Raw genomic sequence first — 19,703 nt, forward strand, 5'->3', positions numbered from 1 at the left:
CTCTCTATAAATAGATTAAGATTTATAGACAGTTCAAGTGTAAATGTCCAAAACCAAACTCTTATTCTTTTGCACACCTCTCTTCCTCTCAAATATTCCTTATTTTAGTAGATAACTCTTAGTTAATTGCTACAGCTAGTCTTCATATATTCCTTTTGTTTCTTACCTCCCTACCCTACCCGAACTATTTGGAATCCATTTACTTCTTTCTGTAGGTTCTGCCTCAATCTCTGCCAGCCCTGAAATGTCTAATAGGCGGAAGCACAAAAGTTCTCTTTGAATGTATCCTCTATTGATAGAGTCTATCCAGACAGGATATAGTTGATTAAAGGGCCAAAGGAATAGATTCCAAAATAAGGCTTACTGCAATCCACATTTGACATTACTAAATTCCAACATCTGGGGCAATCTTTTTGAGGTAAAATTCTTGTAACATAATTTTAACATATTTTTCTATATCCTTTTCCAGATTTTCATTCCATTCTTCTTCCGAGAGACTGGCTGAAACCCTGCTTAGGATGTTTCTGTAGCAAAACCCTGTCCTTTTAAGTACATTTATTTATGTGCTTACCTGAATGGTTTTGAAAATTGTTACCAACACAAACCACTCATGTATTATATACTAACCTTAAGTTCCTTTTGCCTTCCAAGGAACATACCACAACATGAGAAAGAGGCAGGCAGCCCTTTCTCATTTAACCTATAAAGATTTTGTAAAACTTGAGCTCTTTAGCAAAACATAGTAATAGTACCTTTTTATAGTTACAGTGTTTCTATTTTTGAAGTACTTTTATATATATTATTTCATTCTTCAGCAGTCATGTGACATAGCTTTATAGTTATTATTCTCAGATTAGAAAACTACTCAGAGACATTTGTCATTTTGCCTAGGTCACAAGGCTACTATGCAAGAGAGCCAGGACCGAACACAGAGACTACCCATTCACTGCTCTTTCCACTGTATATCACTACTTATATTTTTAAGAAGTGTTGTGATATATTCTCAGAATTGCCTTTATAAATAAAACTTCATTTTTTCCTTAAAGTATTCCAACCATTACTTAATCTATAGTTAAATTATAAAGGAGAAGAAAGACAGGAAAAATCAACTTAATTTAAAATTCTTAAGTGAAAACAAATGATCCAAGGAAGATTACAAATAAACATTTTTCTTATTAGAACCATCAAAAGGAAAATCCACAGGAATCAAGTTGAATCTCTAACAAAAATTTTAACCACAGTGTATCTGGTTAATATAATAGCCCAGAAAATAATGATAAATATGACACACAAGCTATAAAAAGCATGCACAGAAAGGACATGCTTTCATGTAGAATAGCATGCTTCAATTAAATTTATAGGCAATCTAAGGAGAATGTAAAACTGATGTATAAAACTTAACCTACTTTGCAATAAAATTAAATACACATTTACAGAAAGTCTGCTCTCCTTTTTTGATCAGAACAAGCCAACAACAGCAAGTAGCCAGAAATTACAATTAACATAAAAGAAAAATTTAAGAGGAAATGGATTTGCTGGACTCATTATATTTTCAGTCTTAGCTTCAAGAAATGAGTGATTATCTGTAATGAAGTTGGCAAGACAGGAAATTAAGTTAAAATTTATCAATCTTTTAAATGGCTTTTTCAAGTACAACTTTTTTTTTTAAGGGGGAAACTCCCTTTAGTATTTTCTTTCTCTTGCAAATGACATGTTTATTTCTACTGTTCATCTTAAATCATCAGAGCTCAGAGAAATAAGATGAATTTTTAGCAAAGTAGTTGGATTCACTAGTTCAAATTACCATATTTCCTTTATTAAAAGGACAGTAAAACAGTATAAATAACGAAAAGCCAAATAAGAGATCTGGGAAGAAATTAACTTAGAAGGCGACCAACTGTGTAGCTTATTCTTACCTTGGCTGTTTTTGTCACGGGTTGACATTTTTGCTGGTTGAGACAAAAATGACAAATCTTACAATAAAAATTGGGCATTTTTCTTAAATGACTACAATAACTCACTTCTCTGATTACTAAAATACACAATGAAAATAAGTCAATATTCTTATCAATTATCAAAAATTTAACTGAAGTAGAAAAGATAAATATTTTTTTAAAGGATTTTTAATTTACCTTGGTTGATGATGACATCTTTATGCCTACAAAAGGAATTCAAAGACATTTATTTAATAATTTTATTTGGCTGACCATCAGAATTACCTGAAGAAATTATAAAAGCTTCAATGCCTAGGCCACACCCCAGATCAATCTCTAGAAGTGAAATTCAGACATCAATAATCTTACAAATTTCTCACTGGTTTTAACTTGTAATATAAACTTTTATAAACAATCAATATTCCATAAAATCACCTAACAGTGAAAGCTTAGAAAGAACTTATGAAAAATATTAAAAATTTATGGGATATTTATTATTTGAGATGGGGAACATTGACAGGAAGATTTTTTTTTTAAGAACACTTAGAAGAAAAAAGATATAAATTACAGATTTTTAAAAAATTACTCAAACCAGGCATATAAAATTGTACATGCAAGCATGAGTCACAGAATTATTAACTTTCAGATATGACTGATAAAGTATAATACTTACTTATCTGTTTTTATCACTTTTGAGATTAATTTTGATGCTGAAACTGCCCTCAATAATTTATTACGACTATCATCTGAATTTTCCCATGAATTATGTGACTTTTCAGCTGGTGGCAGTCGTTTTATGCTGGAAGAAACACATTAATTTCTTAGGGAAAAGTTCTGTAAGTAGCAATGACATGTGACTGACAGTTTAAGTAGAACATAAAGGCAGCAATGAACATTTCCTTAAAGCTAATTCAGAAAAGAGAAGGAAGGATTAGTTGAAAGGTTCTGCCTGGATGAGTGAAGGAGTTAAACAAGGCAATTATGTATGGTCTGTTTTATAATTTTCTATATAAGAAGATTCATCAGAACAAATATTACTTGATTAAAAAAAAATCTGTACTTTTGTAAATAGAAAAAACAATTTGCATAAATCTCTGGGTAAAATATTTCTCAAAGCTTGTGAAATTGTGTGAATTTGTGAAAAAGAACCTGTAGTTTTTCATTGTCATTACAAAGCTGCTACTTTCATTTTTTTATGTCCTTATGTAATTATGTATGGTATAAATGACAATTTCTAAAAAATTGCAGGACTAGGAGTAAAACTCTTATTTATACCTTTCAGAGACAGTTTTACCCATAATGCAAAATAAATGAACATGACTTAACACAAGAATGTTTTATTATCAACGTGGATATATTTCTAACTGCAATATATTTTGACTTATGATTTTTTGGCTGCATTGCTAACTACCCTACAACTCATCCAGTCTTCAATCCTTCCTGCAATAGTGTTCAAAGAGCAATTCAGAATGGCAAGCTTATGTCCTGGAGCCCTTTAAGAAGCTGAAAAAAAGATCTGGGAGAAAGAAGATACCAAGTCAAATCAGAACCTTAAAGACTGATTATAAAAAGCCACCTTAAACCATACACAATCCAATGTTGCATAACATTAATAAGCTGTATCCAAGAGGAACTCCACATGAGACCAGACAGAAGAATTACAAACCATTTAGATAGCATAAGAATCTGTGTGAGACACACAAAGCATTTTAAAAATGTTAAACATGCATTAATGTAGTATTGTTTTCTCAAATTCTCTCTGGAGATTTGAGGCAAAATATTAAACTGATCAAATAAAAATATATTACAAATCTTTTAAGAATGGTTATTGTTTATTTTACTTAAAATCCTAGCCAGTTCTGGGAATGGTTTAATATTTTCCTAAGACTTCTAAGCAGAAGTATGATGATAAATGTATCTACACCTAATCATAAAGCTTGAATCAGCATTTCTAGAGCAGGCAAATTTCATTAAGTTGGTCTAAATTTTTTATTACAAGGCAGCTGTAGCACTGAACTCCCAGCATGCAGGTTTAGATCCCCGATTTAGGCTCACACATATTGTTAGAATGTTTCTCCCTTCTCCCTCTCTCGTAACTTTAAAATATTAATTATTACAGACACAGAGAGAAGCCCTCACGCAAGCCCTCAGCATAGAAAAGACCAGATGAAATGGGTTCGTTTCTCTGAGTACTCAAGCAAGAACTTATCCTCCCAAAACCCAAAACTGAAATTGAGTCACAACAGAGCCATTTGCTGAAAAAGGCCCTTGCAATTTGAAGGTCGTAATGATGCCAAAATATGGTGAGGATAATTATATATGGTAATTTTCCACATCTATCAGTTTATGCAGTTATATATAAATTTTAAAAATTCTATAACTTTATTATAAAAGTATAATTTCCAGCAGGTTATTTCTGCCTTCTTTTCATCAAATTATTTATAACCTAAGTTTTTTTTTCTCCCCAGGTTTAATTGAGAATCTTTTTCTTAAATCTTCATCCCCCAATGTGCTAAAAATTATAGCAACAAAGAAGGGGAAAAAAAGCCACTAGATTATTTTCTCTTGGAATCATGGATAGCCAAGTTTTACTGAAGTCACAGAATTTAGGTATCATTACAACCATTCCCTAACTCTATACTTGGGGACAATTAAAACCTTTTGGTGGGAGTAGAATTCTTGCTTTCTTGAGTTTGTCTGTGTATTTGGAGAGGCTGTGAAGAGGGCTGGGGAGAAGGTGATGCTCGAATTTGTGGACTTTGATCATTAGAATGAGATTCCTCTTTTTTTTCTCTCTGTCCTTGTGGTTTTTCTTTCTTTTTTTCTGTACCACTGTAAAATAAAGTATAACATGGAACAACACATATTGAAATAAATAAAAAAGATAAATCAAATGGCTGAAAAAGTGATTATATAATTCAAAATCCTAAATCATACAACTTACAACACTGCTGTCATTTAATAATGAAAATATTTCTTTGAAAATTCTGGAAGCTATTAAAATCTTCAGTGAAGAATTTACAAGAATTTTAAGGCATATCCCAGGAAGACTGCCCCTTTAGACCAAAAGAGCCATTAATGCATTTTGCCATCTTGGCAGATTTTGCGGGACAACAGAACTCTTTTAACTAACTCCAGCTTACCCATATCAGAGCATTAGTGACACTTTCCATTACCTTTGTAAAACATACTGACTCCCAAGACACACTAAATGCTCACATTTAGAAGGTTATTCTCTAACTCCCCTTTCTTCCGTGTACTTCTTTCTGTTCCAGTTGAGTTTTAAACTTGCCAAAAGTCAATTGTTTTTTTTCCTTGTACCTGTTTATGTCAGTTGTACTTATTTTAATTATGTAAGTTAATTAAATACAAAGAAAACTGACAAAATATACATAGAAAAAAGAACTGTAATCTCCATGAAAACTAAGTTGAGTTGTCTGGAAAGATTTCACAAAAAGTAGTTACTAAAAAATTGCTGTTAAATTTTGTGAGACCATTGTAAAAGGTTGAGAAAAAAATCACAGAAAAAGAGTTAAGTTCTAATTAATATTGTTTTATAAGAGTTTTAAATTTCTTACTCTATCTTTAAAAATGGAATGAAAAATTATAAAAAGTGATTTATGGGTGTTGGAAGACAGTCAATAAGGAATCTAATCAGAGATGCATACTTAAAAAGAGGGTGGGAAGCTCAGATTTTCATAAAAACATTGACGAAAGAATATATGTGAGTATGTTTTAAGTTAAAATGAAATACTTAAATATTTATGTATAAATTGTTGTAATTCCACACTATGACTCTTGATTAATGAAAGCATCTGCTATTGCCAATCACATTGGTTAAGAATCTTTAATACTACACAAATATTTTTGACAATATAATAAAGCAGATGGAAATCAAGACTTGAACTCTGGGTTGAAAGACAGAGAACTATCAATTGTCTACACATTAAGGGACATTTTGTAATTTGACTAAAAGGTACATAATCTACAAAGAAGTATGTTCAAGAACATTTTAAACATACATAGTGTATATAACAAAATGTTTTACAGTGACATTTCTTAATCTGATTCAGTTCTGATACCTTCTGACTTCAATCTGGGCCTTTACTGTCTAATTCATGTTCACTTTCTAAAAGTATGTGCTCAGAAACACATTATACCTCAAAAATACCAAATCAACTTTGAAATTTAAAACTGAGTTAGAAATTACTTATTTCTTGTTCTTCAAGCTATCTTGAATGTTTAGGCCTCTATAGTAATGTGGGCCCAGTACCACTTAAAAGAGATTTTCCACCTGGGTACTTTAAAGTACAGAGCCCCTGCAACACAGAGTAGCAAACTCAGCTGGTCATAGACTGTTTAGACTGTATCGTGCATAATACTGATCATTGTACAGATCTATAGGTATGTAAGAAAATGGGCTGAATCCAAACTATTACTGGATACAAGGAAGTTTATTAAAAATTTCCACTATATATTTGTTTTCCTACAATTTGTCCTTGTCTTCTGAAAGTGGAGCACAGGTAATATATTTTGGTATGCTTTGGAGGAGAAAGCCTGGATTTTATAATGACAATGACTTCAAAGACACTGAATTCTAGAAGGGCCTTTTAAAAGGCCTAAAGGTCTTGTCATTTCTTCAGTATTCCTATAGCCACAAGTTTGGTTAACACCTATAAATCCACAGTGTTAAAAAGTTTAGTTCCTGGAATTAGTTTATTGAGGCAACCATTTTCCATCAGTATACTTAAATTTTTTTCTATTACTTAAGGTTTCCCCTCAATCATTCTTTGAAGAAAACAGTTTAAGATTATGTAGTTGATCTCTTATGGTCTCTCCAAACACTACATGGAGTAGTTACATGTTAAGTACATGTTAAGAATTACACAAAAGTGGAAGAAAAATTCTGTAAGCAGTTTTATTGAAACGAGATTAATTCATTGATGAAAAGAACATGTAGAATATAAATCTGTGATCCACTGAAACGTTTATACTGCAATACTTTTCACTGCCCTCCTGACTACCATCCTGTAACATATACATACACAAAACAGTATTATAATATTTTGAACTGTCTTAATTTTATAGTCAGTTAAAGAATAAAAGTTATAATAGTGTTTAACCTCCTGCTAATGTGGATATACTGAAGATTCTAATTCTCTTTTTAAAAAATGCTGTATCAACTGTATCACTTGCTATGGAAAATTCACTTATATAATTATGTTAAATATAGTGATGCTTACCTCATCAACAAATGCTTATTAAAAAGAAACCAAACCAAACCAGGAAAGGAAGCCACCTTTTTTCTTTGATAAGAAACAAAAGCTTCCTCATACAACTTGGTAGGTACGATGAATGTAAACTGAATGAGTAGACTGGAAGTCTCCAGATTCAGAGATAAAGAATTCAAAGGACATGCTCACTTGAATTCCACAGAGCTCTATTTCATATTCTTTTAAAAAAAAAGGCTGAATTATCACATTCAATATTAGCTTACCCATCCCCATCCCCACAAATGGATACCTTTTAGCAGCAGATGAAAAAGTTTCTTTTCTTGCAATTGTAACAGAGCTGGTGTGACTTGGTTTTCTGTTTGCACCACTCCCATTGGTTATACAGGACATGGAAATAGCTTCTCGAAGACCTGGCTGGGCTGAAAGTGGTTAAGAAAAATATTTTTACATCAAATGTCAATATATTCCTCAAAGACTGTAGTTTAAAAAATTAAGTCCATCAGTGTTCAGAACTAGTAAGCAGGTTGCCCTGGCATTATGCAGCATAAATATTACTGCCTGAAGATTTAATCTTATCCAAACAGACATACAGAAAAGCCATGCTAAATCGCTAAATAGACTCTCTAAGTGGCTTGCTCTCTACACATAGCAGCTTTAAAGCACACGACTTAAAGTTGTACCTCAAGTAAACCACAAATCCCCATGTCATTAGTTTTCAAAAACACAAAGGTTCTATTGAAATTAAATAATCAGAAATCCTAGAACTGTAAATGTTCAATCTTACAATGTTACTCCACATAAATAAAGCATAAATATGTAAGGTAACCTCTGCTTTCTTAATTTTTTATAATCTAGAAGGACTGGAATAAATATGTGATGGATATGTTGGTATGGTCAGGAAGACTCAAAGTCCCAAGATAATAAAGCCACATCCTCTAAAGAGCAAGTTTATTTAAAGATTTGGGAACAGAGAATAGTTTTGAATTTTTGCACTTAGTTCTCTCACATGCACACAAGAAAAACATTTGGCACTGTGGAGTGTTCCATACATTGATGGTGTAATACCACATTTTTAACAAGAATAAGTTACTGGGACCACTTGTATCACAATCATCTAAATCATCTAATGGACTTCCTCAATGCAGAGATTCCTAGACCTGATCATAGACAGAATGATTCAGAAGGAATATGGAGAGACTATTGTATTTATTTTTTGAAACTCCCTAGGAAAATTTTCAGATAATAAGGTACAATAACCCTCAAATCATGTTAGTAACACCACTTGTCAGATCCAGTGCTAGTTTGCCAAACAGGTAACTTCTTGTTGTACTGAGTTTTAAAAAAAATTGTGGTGAAATACTCATGGCATAAATTTTAACTTTTTAACCATTAAAAATGTACAATTCAGTGGCACTTAGTATATATGCAATGCTGTGCAACCATCTCCACTAGTCAGTTTCAGAACATTTTCATCACCCTAAATAGAAACCCTGTCTACATGCAGTCACTCCCCATTTCCTCCCTGCCCAGCCCTTGTCAAGCACTAATCTGCATTATCTCTACAATCTGCCTATTCTGAATATTTCATATACATGGAACAATATAATATATACTCTTCTGTGTCTGGCTTCTTCCTTTTAGCATGTTTGCAAGGTTTACCCATGTGGCCGCACGTGTGTGTACAGGCAAAGCTTGGAAACACTGGGGTTCGGTTCCAGACTACCACCATAAAGCAAATATCTCAATAAAGGGAATCAAATGAATTTTTTGGTTTCCCAGTGCATATAAAGTTATGTTTACACTATGCTGTAGTCTATGAAGTATGCAATAGCATTGGTACATTTAAAAAAATATAGTACATAACACTATAAAAAATACTTTATTGCTAAAAAAGACTAATAACTACCACCTGAGCTTTCAATGAGCTGTAATCATTTTGCTGGTGGAGGGTACTGCCTCAATGTTGATGCTGCTGACTGATCAGGGTGGTAGCTGCTAAAGACTGAGACAACTTAAAATAAGACAACAATGAAGTATGAGCATCAACTGACCCTTCCTTTCATCAACAATTTTTCTGTACATACAATGCTGTTTGAGAGTATTTTACCCACAGAACTTCTTTCAAAATTGGAGTCGATCCTCTAAAATGCTGCCACTGCTTTATCAACTAAGTTTATATAATATTCTAAATCCTTTGTTGTCCTTTCAACAATTTTCACAGCATCTTCGCAGGAGTAAATTTCATTTCAAGAAACCACTTTCTTTGCTCATCCATAAAAAGCAACTCCTTGTCTGTTCAAGTTTTATTATGAAATTGCAGCAATTCTGTCACACCTTCAGGCTCCACTTAATTCTAGTTCTCTCATTATTTCCACCACATAATTAACTTCCCCCACTGATGCCTTGAACCCCTCCAAAGTCATCCATGAGGGTCCAAATCAACTTCTTCCAAACTCCTAAGTTCATGTTGATATTCTGACCTCTTCCCATGAATCACAAATGTTCTTAAGGGCATCTAGAATGGTGAATCCTTTCCAGAAGGTTTTCCATTTAATTTGCCCAGATCCATCGGTGGAATTACTACTATGGCAACTATAGCCTTACAAAATGTATTTCTTAAATAATATTTGAAGGTTGAAATCCCTCTTTGAACCATGTCCTGCAGAATGGATGTTATATTAGCAGGCACAAAGATAGTCTTTACTTCTCCACTGGAGCTCTTGGGTAACCAGGTGCATTATAAATGAGCTGTAATATTTTGAAAGGAACCCTTTTTCTGAGCAGTAGGGCTCAACAGTTGGGCTTAAAACATTCAGAAAACCATACTGTAAACAGCTACACTGTCATCCAGGCTTTGCTGTTCCATTTACAGAGCACAGGCAGAGCAGACAGAGAACAAATCTTAAGGGCCCTAGAATTTTTGGAATGGTAGAAGAACACTGGCTTCAACTTAAAGTCACCAGCTACTTTAGCCCTTAGTAATAAGAGTCAGCGCCCCCCACTGCAGCTTTGAAGCCAGGCACTAACTTCTCCTCTCTAGTTATCAGTCCTAGATGGCATCTTCCTCCAATAGAAGGTTGTTTCATCATCTACATTGAAAATCTGTTGTTTCGTGTAGCCACTTTCATTATTTATCTTAGCTAGCTAAGTCTTTTGGATAACTTGCTGCTTCACCTTGCACTTTTATGTTATGAAGATGCCTTCTTTCTTTAGACCCACAAACCAACCTCTGCTAGCATCAAACTTTTCTTCTGCAGCTGCCTTACCATACCTCTCTCAGTCATCAAAGAATTGAAGAGAGTTTGGGTCTTGCTCTGAATGAGGCTATGACTTAAGGGAATGTTATGGATGTTTTGATCTTCTATCTTGATCATTAAAACTTTCTCCGTATCAGCAATAAGGCTGCTCTGCTTTTTTATGCATGTATTCACTGGAGTAGCACTTTTAATTTCCTTCAAGAACTTTTCCTTAGCATTCACAACTTGGCTGTTTGGTGCAAAAGGCCAACGTTTTGGCCTATCTCAGCTTTCAACAGCCTTTTCTCACTAAGCTTAATCATTTTTAGCTTTTGATTTCAAGTGACACATACAACATTCACCAATTAAGTTCATTGTCTTATATGGGTGCATTCGTGGTGCCCCAAAACAATTACAACAGTAATATCAAAGATCACTTATCACAGAGCACCATGACAAATAATGAAAAAGTTTGAACTGCTGTGAGAATTACCAAAGTGTGACAGAGTGAGTAAATGCTGTTGAAAAAATGGCACCAATAAACTTGTTCAATGCAGGGTTGCCACAAACCTTCAATTTGTAAAAAATGTAATTATCTGTGAAGTGCAATAAAGTGAAGCACAATAAAATGAGGTATGCCTGTACTTTATTCTTTTTTATGGCTAGATAATATTCCACTGTATGTATATACCACATTTTGTTTATCCACTCATCTGCCTAAAAAAGGAAATTGTGAAACATGCCATAACATGGATAGGTCTTGAAGACATTATTTTAAGTGAAATAAGCCAGACACAAAAGGACAAATACTATATGGTTTCAATTATATGAGATACCTATGGTAGTCAAATTTGCAGAAATAGAAAATAAAATGGTGGTTGCTAGAGACTGAAAAGCAGGCAGGTCCCCAGGGCACCATTGATCTACTTCCTATCACTGTTAGTTTGCAATTTCTAGAATTTTATATGAATGGAATCATGTCTTTGGCTTTTTAACTTCAACAAAATTATGTGAGATTCATCTAAGATAAGTATATTAGTTGATTATTCCTTTTTATGCCCAATATTTCCCCATTATATGGGTACACTACAATATTTTTATTCATTTACCTGTTGACACTTGAATGGTTTTGTTTTTTTGCTATTAAAAATATTAAATATTAAATATTTATAAAAATATAAATATTAAATATTAAAATATTGAATATTAAAAGCTACATTGAACATAAGTGTATAAGTCTTTGTGTGGACATAAATTTTCATTTCTTAAAGGTAAAAACCTGAGTTGTATGGCAGGTGAATGTTTAACTTTTAAAGAAACTGCTAAATTGTTTTCCAAAGTGGTTGTACCATTTTATATCCCACCTGCATTGTATGAGCTCCAGTTGCTCTATATCCTTGCAAATATTTGGATTGATCAGTTTTTTTGAGCACGTAATGGCATCTCACTGTGTTTTTAATTTGCATTTCCTTAATATCTAAAGTATTTAATATATTTTCATGTGCTTTTATTTGACATCTATGTATTTCCTTGGTGACTTTGAGACAGGGACAGTGGGTGTAATCAGAGTAGGGTGAGGGCCTCTGGGAAAGGCAAGGCAGGATATTTACAGTCAGACAATGTAACAATGTACAAAGAAGTCCCTATCGAAACTGTGTTAAATTAAGCATTATGCAAAGTCAAGGTCACACTAATTTTCTAGGGTAAAGATACCAGACTAGTACTATAGACATCTTCAGTGAGATCAGTGAAAGCTCAAAAGGCCAGGAGCAACTTGGCCTGGAATGTCTGAGTGTTCTGCAAATAAAGAAGGGTACCTCAGTATAACCCATGACTTTACTGTATCTCAACTATAAACAGTTCTAGCAAATAGACAACAACCCAGCTCACCTTGGGGGCAGGGCAGACGGTACAAGTCTGCACCCCTAGCCCTTTATCAGTTCCCCAAAATACTCAACTGCTTATAAATCCCATAGAGACAATGTACCACCCCGGACTTGCATGAGCCAGGAGCTCTGTCCTCTCACTGTATCTCTAAATAAAAGCCTCTCACTGGCTCTCCTACCTTAGGTGTTTGTTAAGTTCATTTTTTGACTCTGTGAACAAGAACCCTGGCATCAACATGTCTGTTAAAATCTTTTGCCTATTTTTTAAATGGGCATCTCTGAGTGTTAAAAATTCTTCATATAGTCTAGATATAAATCTTTTGACAAATACATTTTGTAAATATTTTCTCTTGTTTTGCAACTTTTTATCTTTTATTTTCCAGTCTTCAGAGGAACAAGATTTCTTAAATTTTGAAAAGTTCAATGAATTTATTTTTCTTTTATTTGTACTTCTGTCCTACTTAATACATCTTTTCCAAATCCAAGGTGACTAAGATTTTCTCCTATATTTTCTTACAAACATTTTATGGTTTTAGCTATTACACTGAGTTTAATGATCCATTTGACTTAATTTTTGTAGAGGGTGTGACATAAAAGTCAAGGTGGGTTTATTTTTTGGCATATGACCAAAATTTTGAATTCATTTTTCCTCCCTTTCTTGCACACAAGCTTTTGCCTTTGCTCTTCTACTCAGATATGTTCTTCACCTGAAAGACTCATTATCATCTTTTAAAGTACTGCTCAATACTACTTCCTCAAAGGGGGCTTTTATGATCACCTTATCTGAAGTGCTTCTCCTAGTTTACTCTCTTACTATTTCCATTATTTCCTTCACAGTCCTTATCACCAGTTATAATCAACTATAACTCTATCCAGAAACTTCATTTTGTGTGTCTTGTATGTATTCCCCTACTTAGCACATAGAAAACACTTAATATCTGAATGACTAAATGACTGCATCTTTGCCACAACTGCTTCATATTTCTCTTCTGGATTATGTTCAGTTTATCTCTACTCTCCCTTCTTGCAGTATGACACTGCTCTTAAGGCATCCTCTACACTGCGCCAGAATGACTTTTTAAACTGGGGACGATGGGTGGGAAGGGAGGGATAAGGGCGGGGAAAAAGAAAGAGGGCATTACGATTAGCATGTATAGTGTGTGGGGGGGGCCACGGGGAGGGCTGTGCAACACAGAGAAGACAAGTAGTGATTTTACAGCATCTTACTAAGCAGATGGACAGTGACTGTGAAGGGGTATGTGGGGGGGACTTGGTGAAGGGGGGAACCTAGTAAACATAATGTTCTTCCTGTAATTGTAGATTAATGATACCAAAATAAAAAAAAAAATAAAAATAAAACTTGCTGTATTTCTTTGAATTTAATATGCCATCAACTGTAATATACACCATTCTCTTGAACACCTAACTAGAAAGAAAGAAGTATTGCCTATGAGAACTATAAGACATAGTCAATTGTAAGATGTATTAAAATTTCAGGGATGTTAAAACTCAAAAGAAATATAGGCATCTTAGAAATAAAGGATTACTCTAAATCTACCTTTCAGTCCTCAATTTAAAATCCTTTTAATGGCTCTCCAGGGCCTTCAGGATAAGAACTAAATTCTTCAGCAAGGCCAAAGAAAACCTTTCACCATGGCCCTACCTACCAGTCTAGGCTCATATCTTGATACTTTCAACCTCACACCTCATGCTTCAGTTTATTCTGAACTCCTAAACTAAGTATTTTTACTCCTCTGTGCTTTTGCACCTGGATGGCTCTTCTTTCTGGCATATGCTAATCATCCCTGCTTGCCTAAATTAACATGTATTCATCATCTATTCACCCACCAAATATTTACTCAGGGCCTATTATGATCCTAGCCTTGTTCTGACAAAAGAGTACCAGGCAGCCACTGGCACCATGGAGTTAAAAATCTTGCAAGAGAATCATAGTGACAATGAAAACATGTGGCAAGTAACAGAGAGAGTGACCTGAACAGTGTCATGGAAGTACAAAGAAAAGACACACAGTTCTGTAAGAATACGTAGGAATATAAGGCTCAAGAAAGTCTTCCTAGAGGAAATACAGAACAAAGTCTTAAGGGATGATTAAGAGATAGCTAGGTAAACGGGAGGTACTAAGATACTGAGATCTTATTTCAGCAGGGATAAAGGATCAGAAAGAATGTAACAGCAAAGTGGGATGTGTAAGTGTCTGTGGCATGCTTGGGAGGGTGGGGTGGAGGTTAAACAAAAAACTCTATGTGGTGAGAATGAAGAACCCAAGAGAGGGCAGAGTCCAGGTGGGAGGGGTGAGTCCAGGTAGGAAAGGTTAAGCAGGAGTTAGATCATGGAGACTTTATCTATAGAAGAGACCACTAAAGGGTTTCAGCTGAAAAAAGGATGCTATATTTTAGAGAAAACCCTCTAGGGGCTATGCAAAGAGCAGATTTCAGGGCAGTGGTTTAAGTATAAGGTAATGGGGACTTGAAACAAAAGCTAGGTAGCATGAATGGAGAAGAGTAGGCAGTTTTAAGAAATGTTAAAGAAAAGCAGAGGCAGAAAACAAAAAGGAATGCTGTGGGTGAATGTTTGTTTCTCAGTTGAGAGGTCTAAAGTGTATTCTTTGAAATTTAGAATATTAGGAACTTAACAAAGAAAATAAAAAGTGATTATCGCAGTTACCAAATTCATGACTGAACTGCACCATTAGCTACACATTTATATGTTATGTATATGGTGTGTCTACATGTATGCACATACATACAAACACACATCCCTCTTCTATCACTGAATGCATATTCAGTGATACATTGGTGCATACATTTTAAAAAGTCATTCTGGCGCAGTGTAGAGGATGCCTTAAGAGCAGTGTCATACTGCAAGAAGGGAGAGTAGAGATAAACTGAACATAATCCAGAAGAGAAATATGAAGCAGTTGTGACAAAGATGCAGTCATTTAGTCATTCAGATATTAAGTGTTTTCTATGTGCTAAGTAGGGGAATACATACAAGACACACAAAATGAAGTGATACACTGGTGCATATTCAAAATCTCAAATCCTTACTACCCTCATCCATAATATTCACTTATTCTTGCATCTATCTCAGTCCCTCCCTCTACAGCAGTAATTCTTACTTAACAACACAACTTCCTGTTTCTGCAACTTTCTTCTTCCTACACTCAACTTAACAAGTATTTATTGAGTCATCCCAAGGCTAGCTACGTTAATAAAAAACTGTCCCTGTCTTTGAATAGTTTGTAGCCTAGCAGGAACAAATGTAAGCACCAAAATGCACATACAGCAAAATTTTAAAACAATTTGAAGAAGAGACAAGAAATGGAAAGGTTGTTTTCAAGAAATAAAGATTTGAAGCTTTGAAGGATAGGAAAAATTTTGATCAGACAGATAAAAATGGTCCAGGGAGGAAGAACTCTTGTGGATACTCAAAAATCTTTTCTTTACCTCAGATTCCCTATCATATGCCCTGTACCTCCAACTGCACCTTTTTCCACTCTCTTCATATTTTCAAGCTGCCTGCCACCTTCATTTTTCAACCTGTCAATTACTTTGCTTCATTCTTTGAGAAGATTGAGGACTGACTACACTACTCAAATTTTACTTTTTCCATTTAGAATTTTATATATACACTTCTCTTTCCCTCTTGTCTCAGAGGAAGGTGTGCTTTAATCCTCATAACTCTTGGCCAATACATTTTAAGAGTCTATTTTGAGTTGAAATGATGAAATAAGGATTAGACTAGGGAAATGTACGCTGTAAATGGTAACTGCTGCCTGGTCTGAGGCAACATCCACCCATATACTTCTATATACAAAGAGCAGTTTAGATGTCTTTGATCTGTTGTCAAAATAATAAAACATTCTCCCAACCCCTACCACACTGGGTCATTTTAGTCCAAGAGCCCCACCAAGCAAATTCACACCTTCCAACCAGAAAATGTAATTTACTTATCAACATCTACAGCAAACCTATGACAATCACTGTCTTCTCCCAAATGTTTTCTGGAGAAAGAGCCAAATGATATAGATCTGCACTATCCCAGATTCTACATAATTAAGAATGTTCCTTTTGGAGAACTGACAGCCTCCACATTTCAGTTTTGCCTCTAGGTTCTCTCATTTTTCAAGCAGCAAGTACAATACTCGATGCTTTTGGTCTACGAGCAGTTTCCTGGTTTAAGATGACCGTTTCCCACCTTCAGATAAATTTGGCTCCTTTGCTTCTACACTATTGTGTACTAACAGCTTGTCTTCACATAATGCCACCAGGCTGTATTCTCAAATTACATTCATTTGGTCATCCCAAGAGGTCTTAATGGGTTTCCCAGGCACCAGCTGTGACACAATTTGTCTTCCTGGCAGTTAAAACTGCCAAAGTGTTCCCTGGGCCTTCCCTTTTGCTCCACAGTACAGGTAATTTTTTTTCTTTTGGCAGGGATTCAGTTGCAACTGGTGCATATATTATGAACATATGCCGTCAATAGGAAAACATTCTCTGACCGAGGAGAATTTATATGAGGAATTTCAGTGACTGGCCACCTTAAGAACTATTGGAAAAACTTTCTACCTCAGTTAAGTGTCTGGCATAAAATATGAAAAACTGGGGCTTAGCTTTTAATACTGCTGGCACACTCACAAGGATAAACCAATAAAAGAGAACTAAAAATACTTAAAGACTAGTTAGGTGTGTTTCTGATTTCAGCATTCACTGAATGGCAATACTGCTATGAAGTGACATAGTAGAATGTCATTAAGCTATTAGCATGTACATCATTAACATTTAGTTTTAGTCATACCTGAAGCCAAGTATGTCCCCCTTATCACCACCATCTAGCAACACTACATAATAGGTACCTTTATCAATAGTTGACATATTTTTAACCATAGCCTCATAAAAGGGCTCCACCTACTTATCATATTTTTTAAATTAAGGTATCATTGACAGACAATCTTATGAGTGACACTGTGGTTTCAACATTCACCCATATTATCAAGTACCCACCCCTGGGCCCACGCCACTGCAATCACTGTCCATCAGCATAGTAAGATGCTATAGAGTCATCACTTGTCTTCTCCGTACTATACTGCTTTACCCGTGACCTAACTGTATTGTGAGTGCTAATTATAATGCTCCTGGATCCCCTTCTCCCTCCCTCCTCACCCACTCTTCCTAACCACTTCCCTTTGGTAACCGCTAGGCCCTTCTTGGAGTCTGTGAGTCTGCTGCTGTTTTGTTCCTTCAGTTTTACTTTGTTGTTAACACTCCACAAATGAGTGAAATCATTTGGTACTTCTCTTTCTCCATCTGGCTTATTTCACTGAGCGTAATACCCTCTAGCTTTATCCATGTTGTTGCAAACAGGAGGATTTGTTTTCTTTTTATGGCTGAATAATATTCAATTGTGTATATCTAATGGGGGTTTTAGTCTTACCTCTAAAAAAATGCTCTAAAAAATGTAAATACCTTATGAAGATGACAGTGATTATTATTGTGTCAGTAATTTATTTGAAAGTGATGCTATAAATTCTTATTTCAAGGGGGACTAAAAAATTCACATAAAAATTTCCACAGTATTACTTTACTATATACATAATTCTTACCAAATAATTTCCTGTTTTTTAGGAAAGTATTCTATGAAAAACTTCATTACAGAAAACTAAATCCCTGATTCGAAAAGATATATGTATCCTTATGTTAATCACTGCACTATTTGCAATAGCCAAGATATATGGAAGCAACCTAAGTGTCCATCAACAGATGAACAGATAGAGAAAATGTGTTACATATACATAATGGAAGACAAAGAAATTGACTTATTTGTGGAATATAAAAACAAAGCAAAACAGAAGGAACAAAACAATAGTAGACTGATAGACACTGAGAAGTGACTAGTGGTTACCAAGGGGGAGGGGTTGGGACGGGTACAGAGAGCAGGGGTAGGGGGTGGGAATAAACGAGCACAATAATTTGCAATCACAATATAAGTTGATCATGGGGATTGTTGAACCACTGTGATATACATTTGAAATTAACATAAGACACTAACGACACTTCAATAAAAAAATTAAAAAATTAAAAAAAATAGACTTCGTTACAAAATGTTTCTTAAAACGTTTACTCCAAACATTCATACCATTCGTATATTAATCCTGTTTAATGTTCAAACGGATAGCTCATCTTTATACACATGCCAATAGTGAAGAATCATTTAGTATGTTTCCAATAACTATCTACAGTATACTATATATAACCTCTAAGATAAAGATGTTTAAAATTGAAAATAATAAAATAAACTTTAAATATGTTTTTCTCTTGATGTTTTAATATCAATATTGTAAAACATAATTGGTCAAACTTTTCCACTAAGGGGAAATGAGTAATTAATTCTTAACAATGAATTACGCTCATCTCTAAAATAATTATTTCCCTACATTTGTACAGAAATCAATTTAAAGCCTGTGCCTAAGACAACAAAGTTACTTAAAATACAATCACTAGTAGACTCCATTTCAGAATGTAACCAGATTAGCATATTACAAGAATAGCACTCTAAATAAACTTAAGAAGTAGAACACATGAAAAAGAACTTAACATCTAATAAGGTTATTAATAAAATGTAAGGGTCAACGAAATGTGGAAAGAAAAGGTTCCAATATAACAGCTGCATGTGGCTCCAACACTAGTCTGTACTAAGGAGTCCCTAACAAAAACGACTGTTCATTCACTTTAGAGACAGAAGAATTATGAATAAGGAGAACTAGAAAAGTACTAGAAAGGACAACTTACAAAAAGTATGTTCCTGGGGAATAGGAACCACAACTTTTTAAAATGTATTTGTAGTTTATGACACTGAAACAGGTAGGCACAAAGTAACTGGTGTGTCATATAAAATATCATCTATCTGCTTAACTAAAAAAAGCAGTCTTTAAATTTCCCTAAATATTTCTTCACTGAAATACCTTGGTAAATAAAAAATGAAAGAAAATATTGCTTAATTTTTTTCAACACAAAATTACAATGTACTGTTGTACAGCATAAGAAAGCAGTAGACTTACAGAACCCAAGAATGGACTAACAGTAACTAACAAAAGGGATTGGGGAGGATGGGTGGGAAGGGAGGGATAAGGGGAAAAAGGGGCATTACGATTAGCACATATAATGTAAGGGGGCGGGGCACAGGGAAGGCAGTATAGGCACAGAGAAGACAAGTAGTGATTCTATAGCTTCTTACTATGCTGATGGACAGTGACTGTAATGGGTTTTGTGGTGGGGACTTGATAATGGGGGGAAATCTAGTAACTACAATGTTTGTCATGTAAGTGTATATTAATGATACCAAAAAAATTTTTAATGTTTTTAGACTAATATGAACTATTTAAGCTTTTAAAAA

General features: G+C 34.4%; 1 protein-coding gene across 4 annotated transcripts in view; it reads right to left on the bottom strand.

The window, feature by feature from the left end:
* The window catches only part of EML4 (EMAP like 4), a 192,028-nt gene that overhangs the window by 86,913 nt on the left and 85,412 nt on the right, over window positions 1–19,703 (bottom strand). For 3 of the 4 annotated variants that reach the window (XM_036990811.2, XM_036990812.2, XM_073213952.1), the window contains 5 exons: window positions 7,458–7,587; window positions 4,593–4,766; window positions 2,608–2,733; window positions 2,133–2,158; window positions 1,917–1,949 (listed from right to left, as the gene is read on the bottom strand). In XM_036990811.2, the coding sequence (XP_036846706.1) occupies window positions 1,917–1,949; window positions 2,133–2,158; window positions 2,608–2,733; window positions 4,593–4,766; window positions 7,458–7,587 (489 nt within the window). The remainder of the gene's footprint in view (window positions 1–1,916; window positions 1,950–2,132; window positions 2,159–2,607; window positions 2,734–4,592; window positions 4,767–7,457; window positions 7,588–19,703) is intronic. The other variant, XM_017661038.3, reaches the window with a different exon arrangement.

Source organism: Manis javanica, chromosome 1, assembly GCF_040802235.1.
Source record: "Manis javanica isolate MJ-LG chromosome 1, MJ_LKY, whole genome shotgun sequence".
In the NCBI taxonomy this organism is placed as follows: domain Eukaryota; kingdom Metazoa; phylum Chordata; class Mammalia; order Pholidota; family Manidae; genus Manis; species Manis javanica.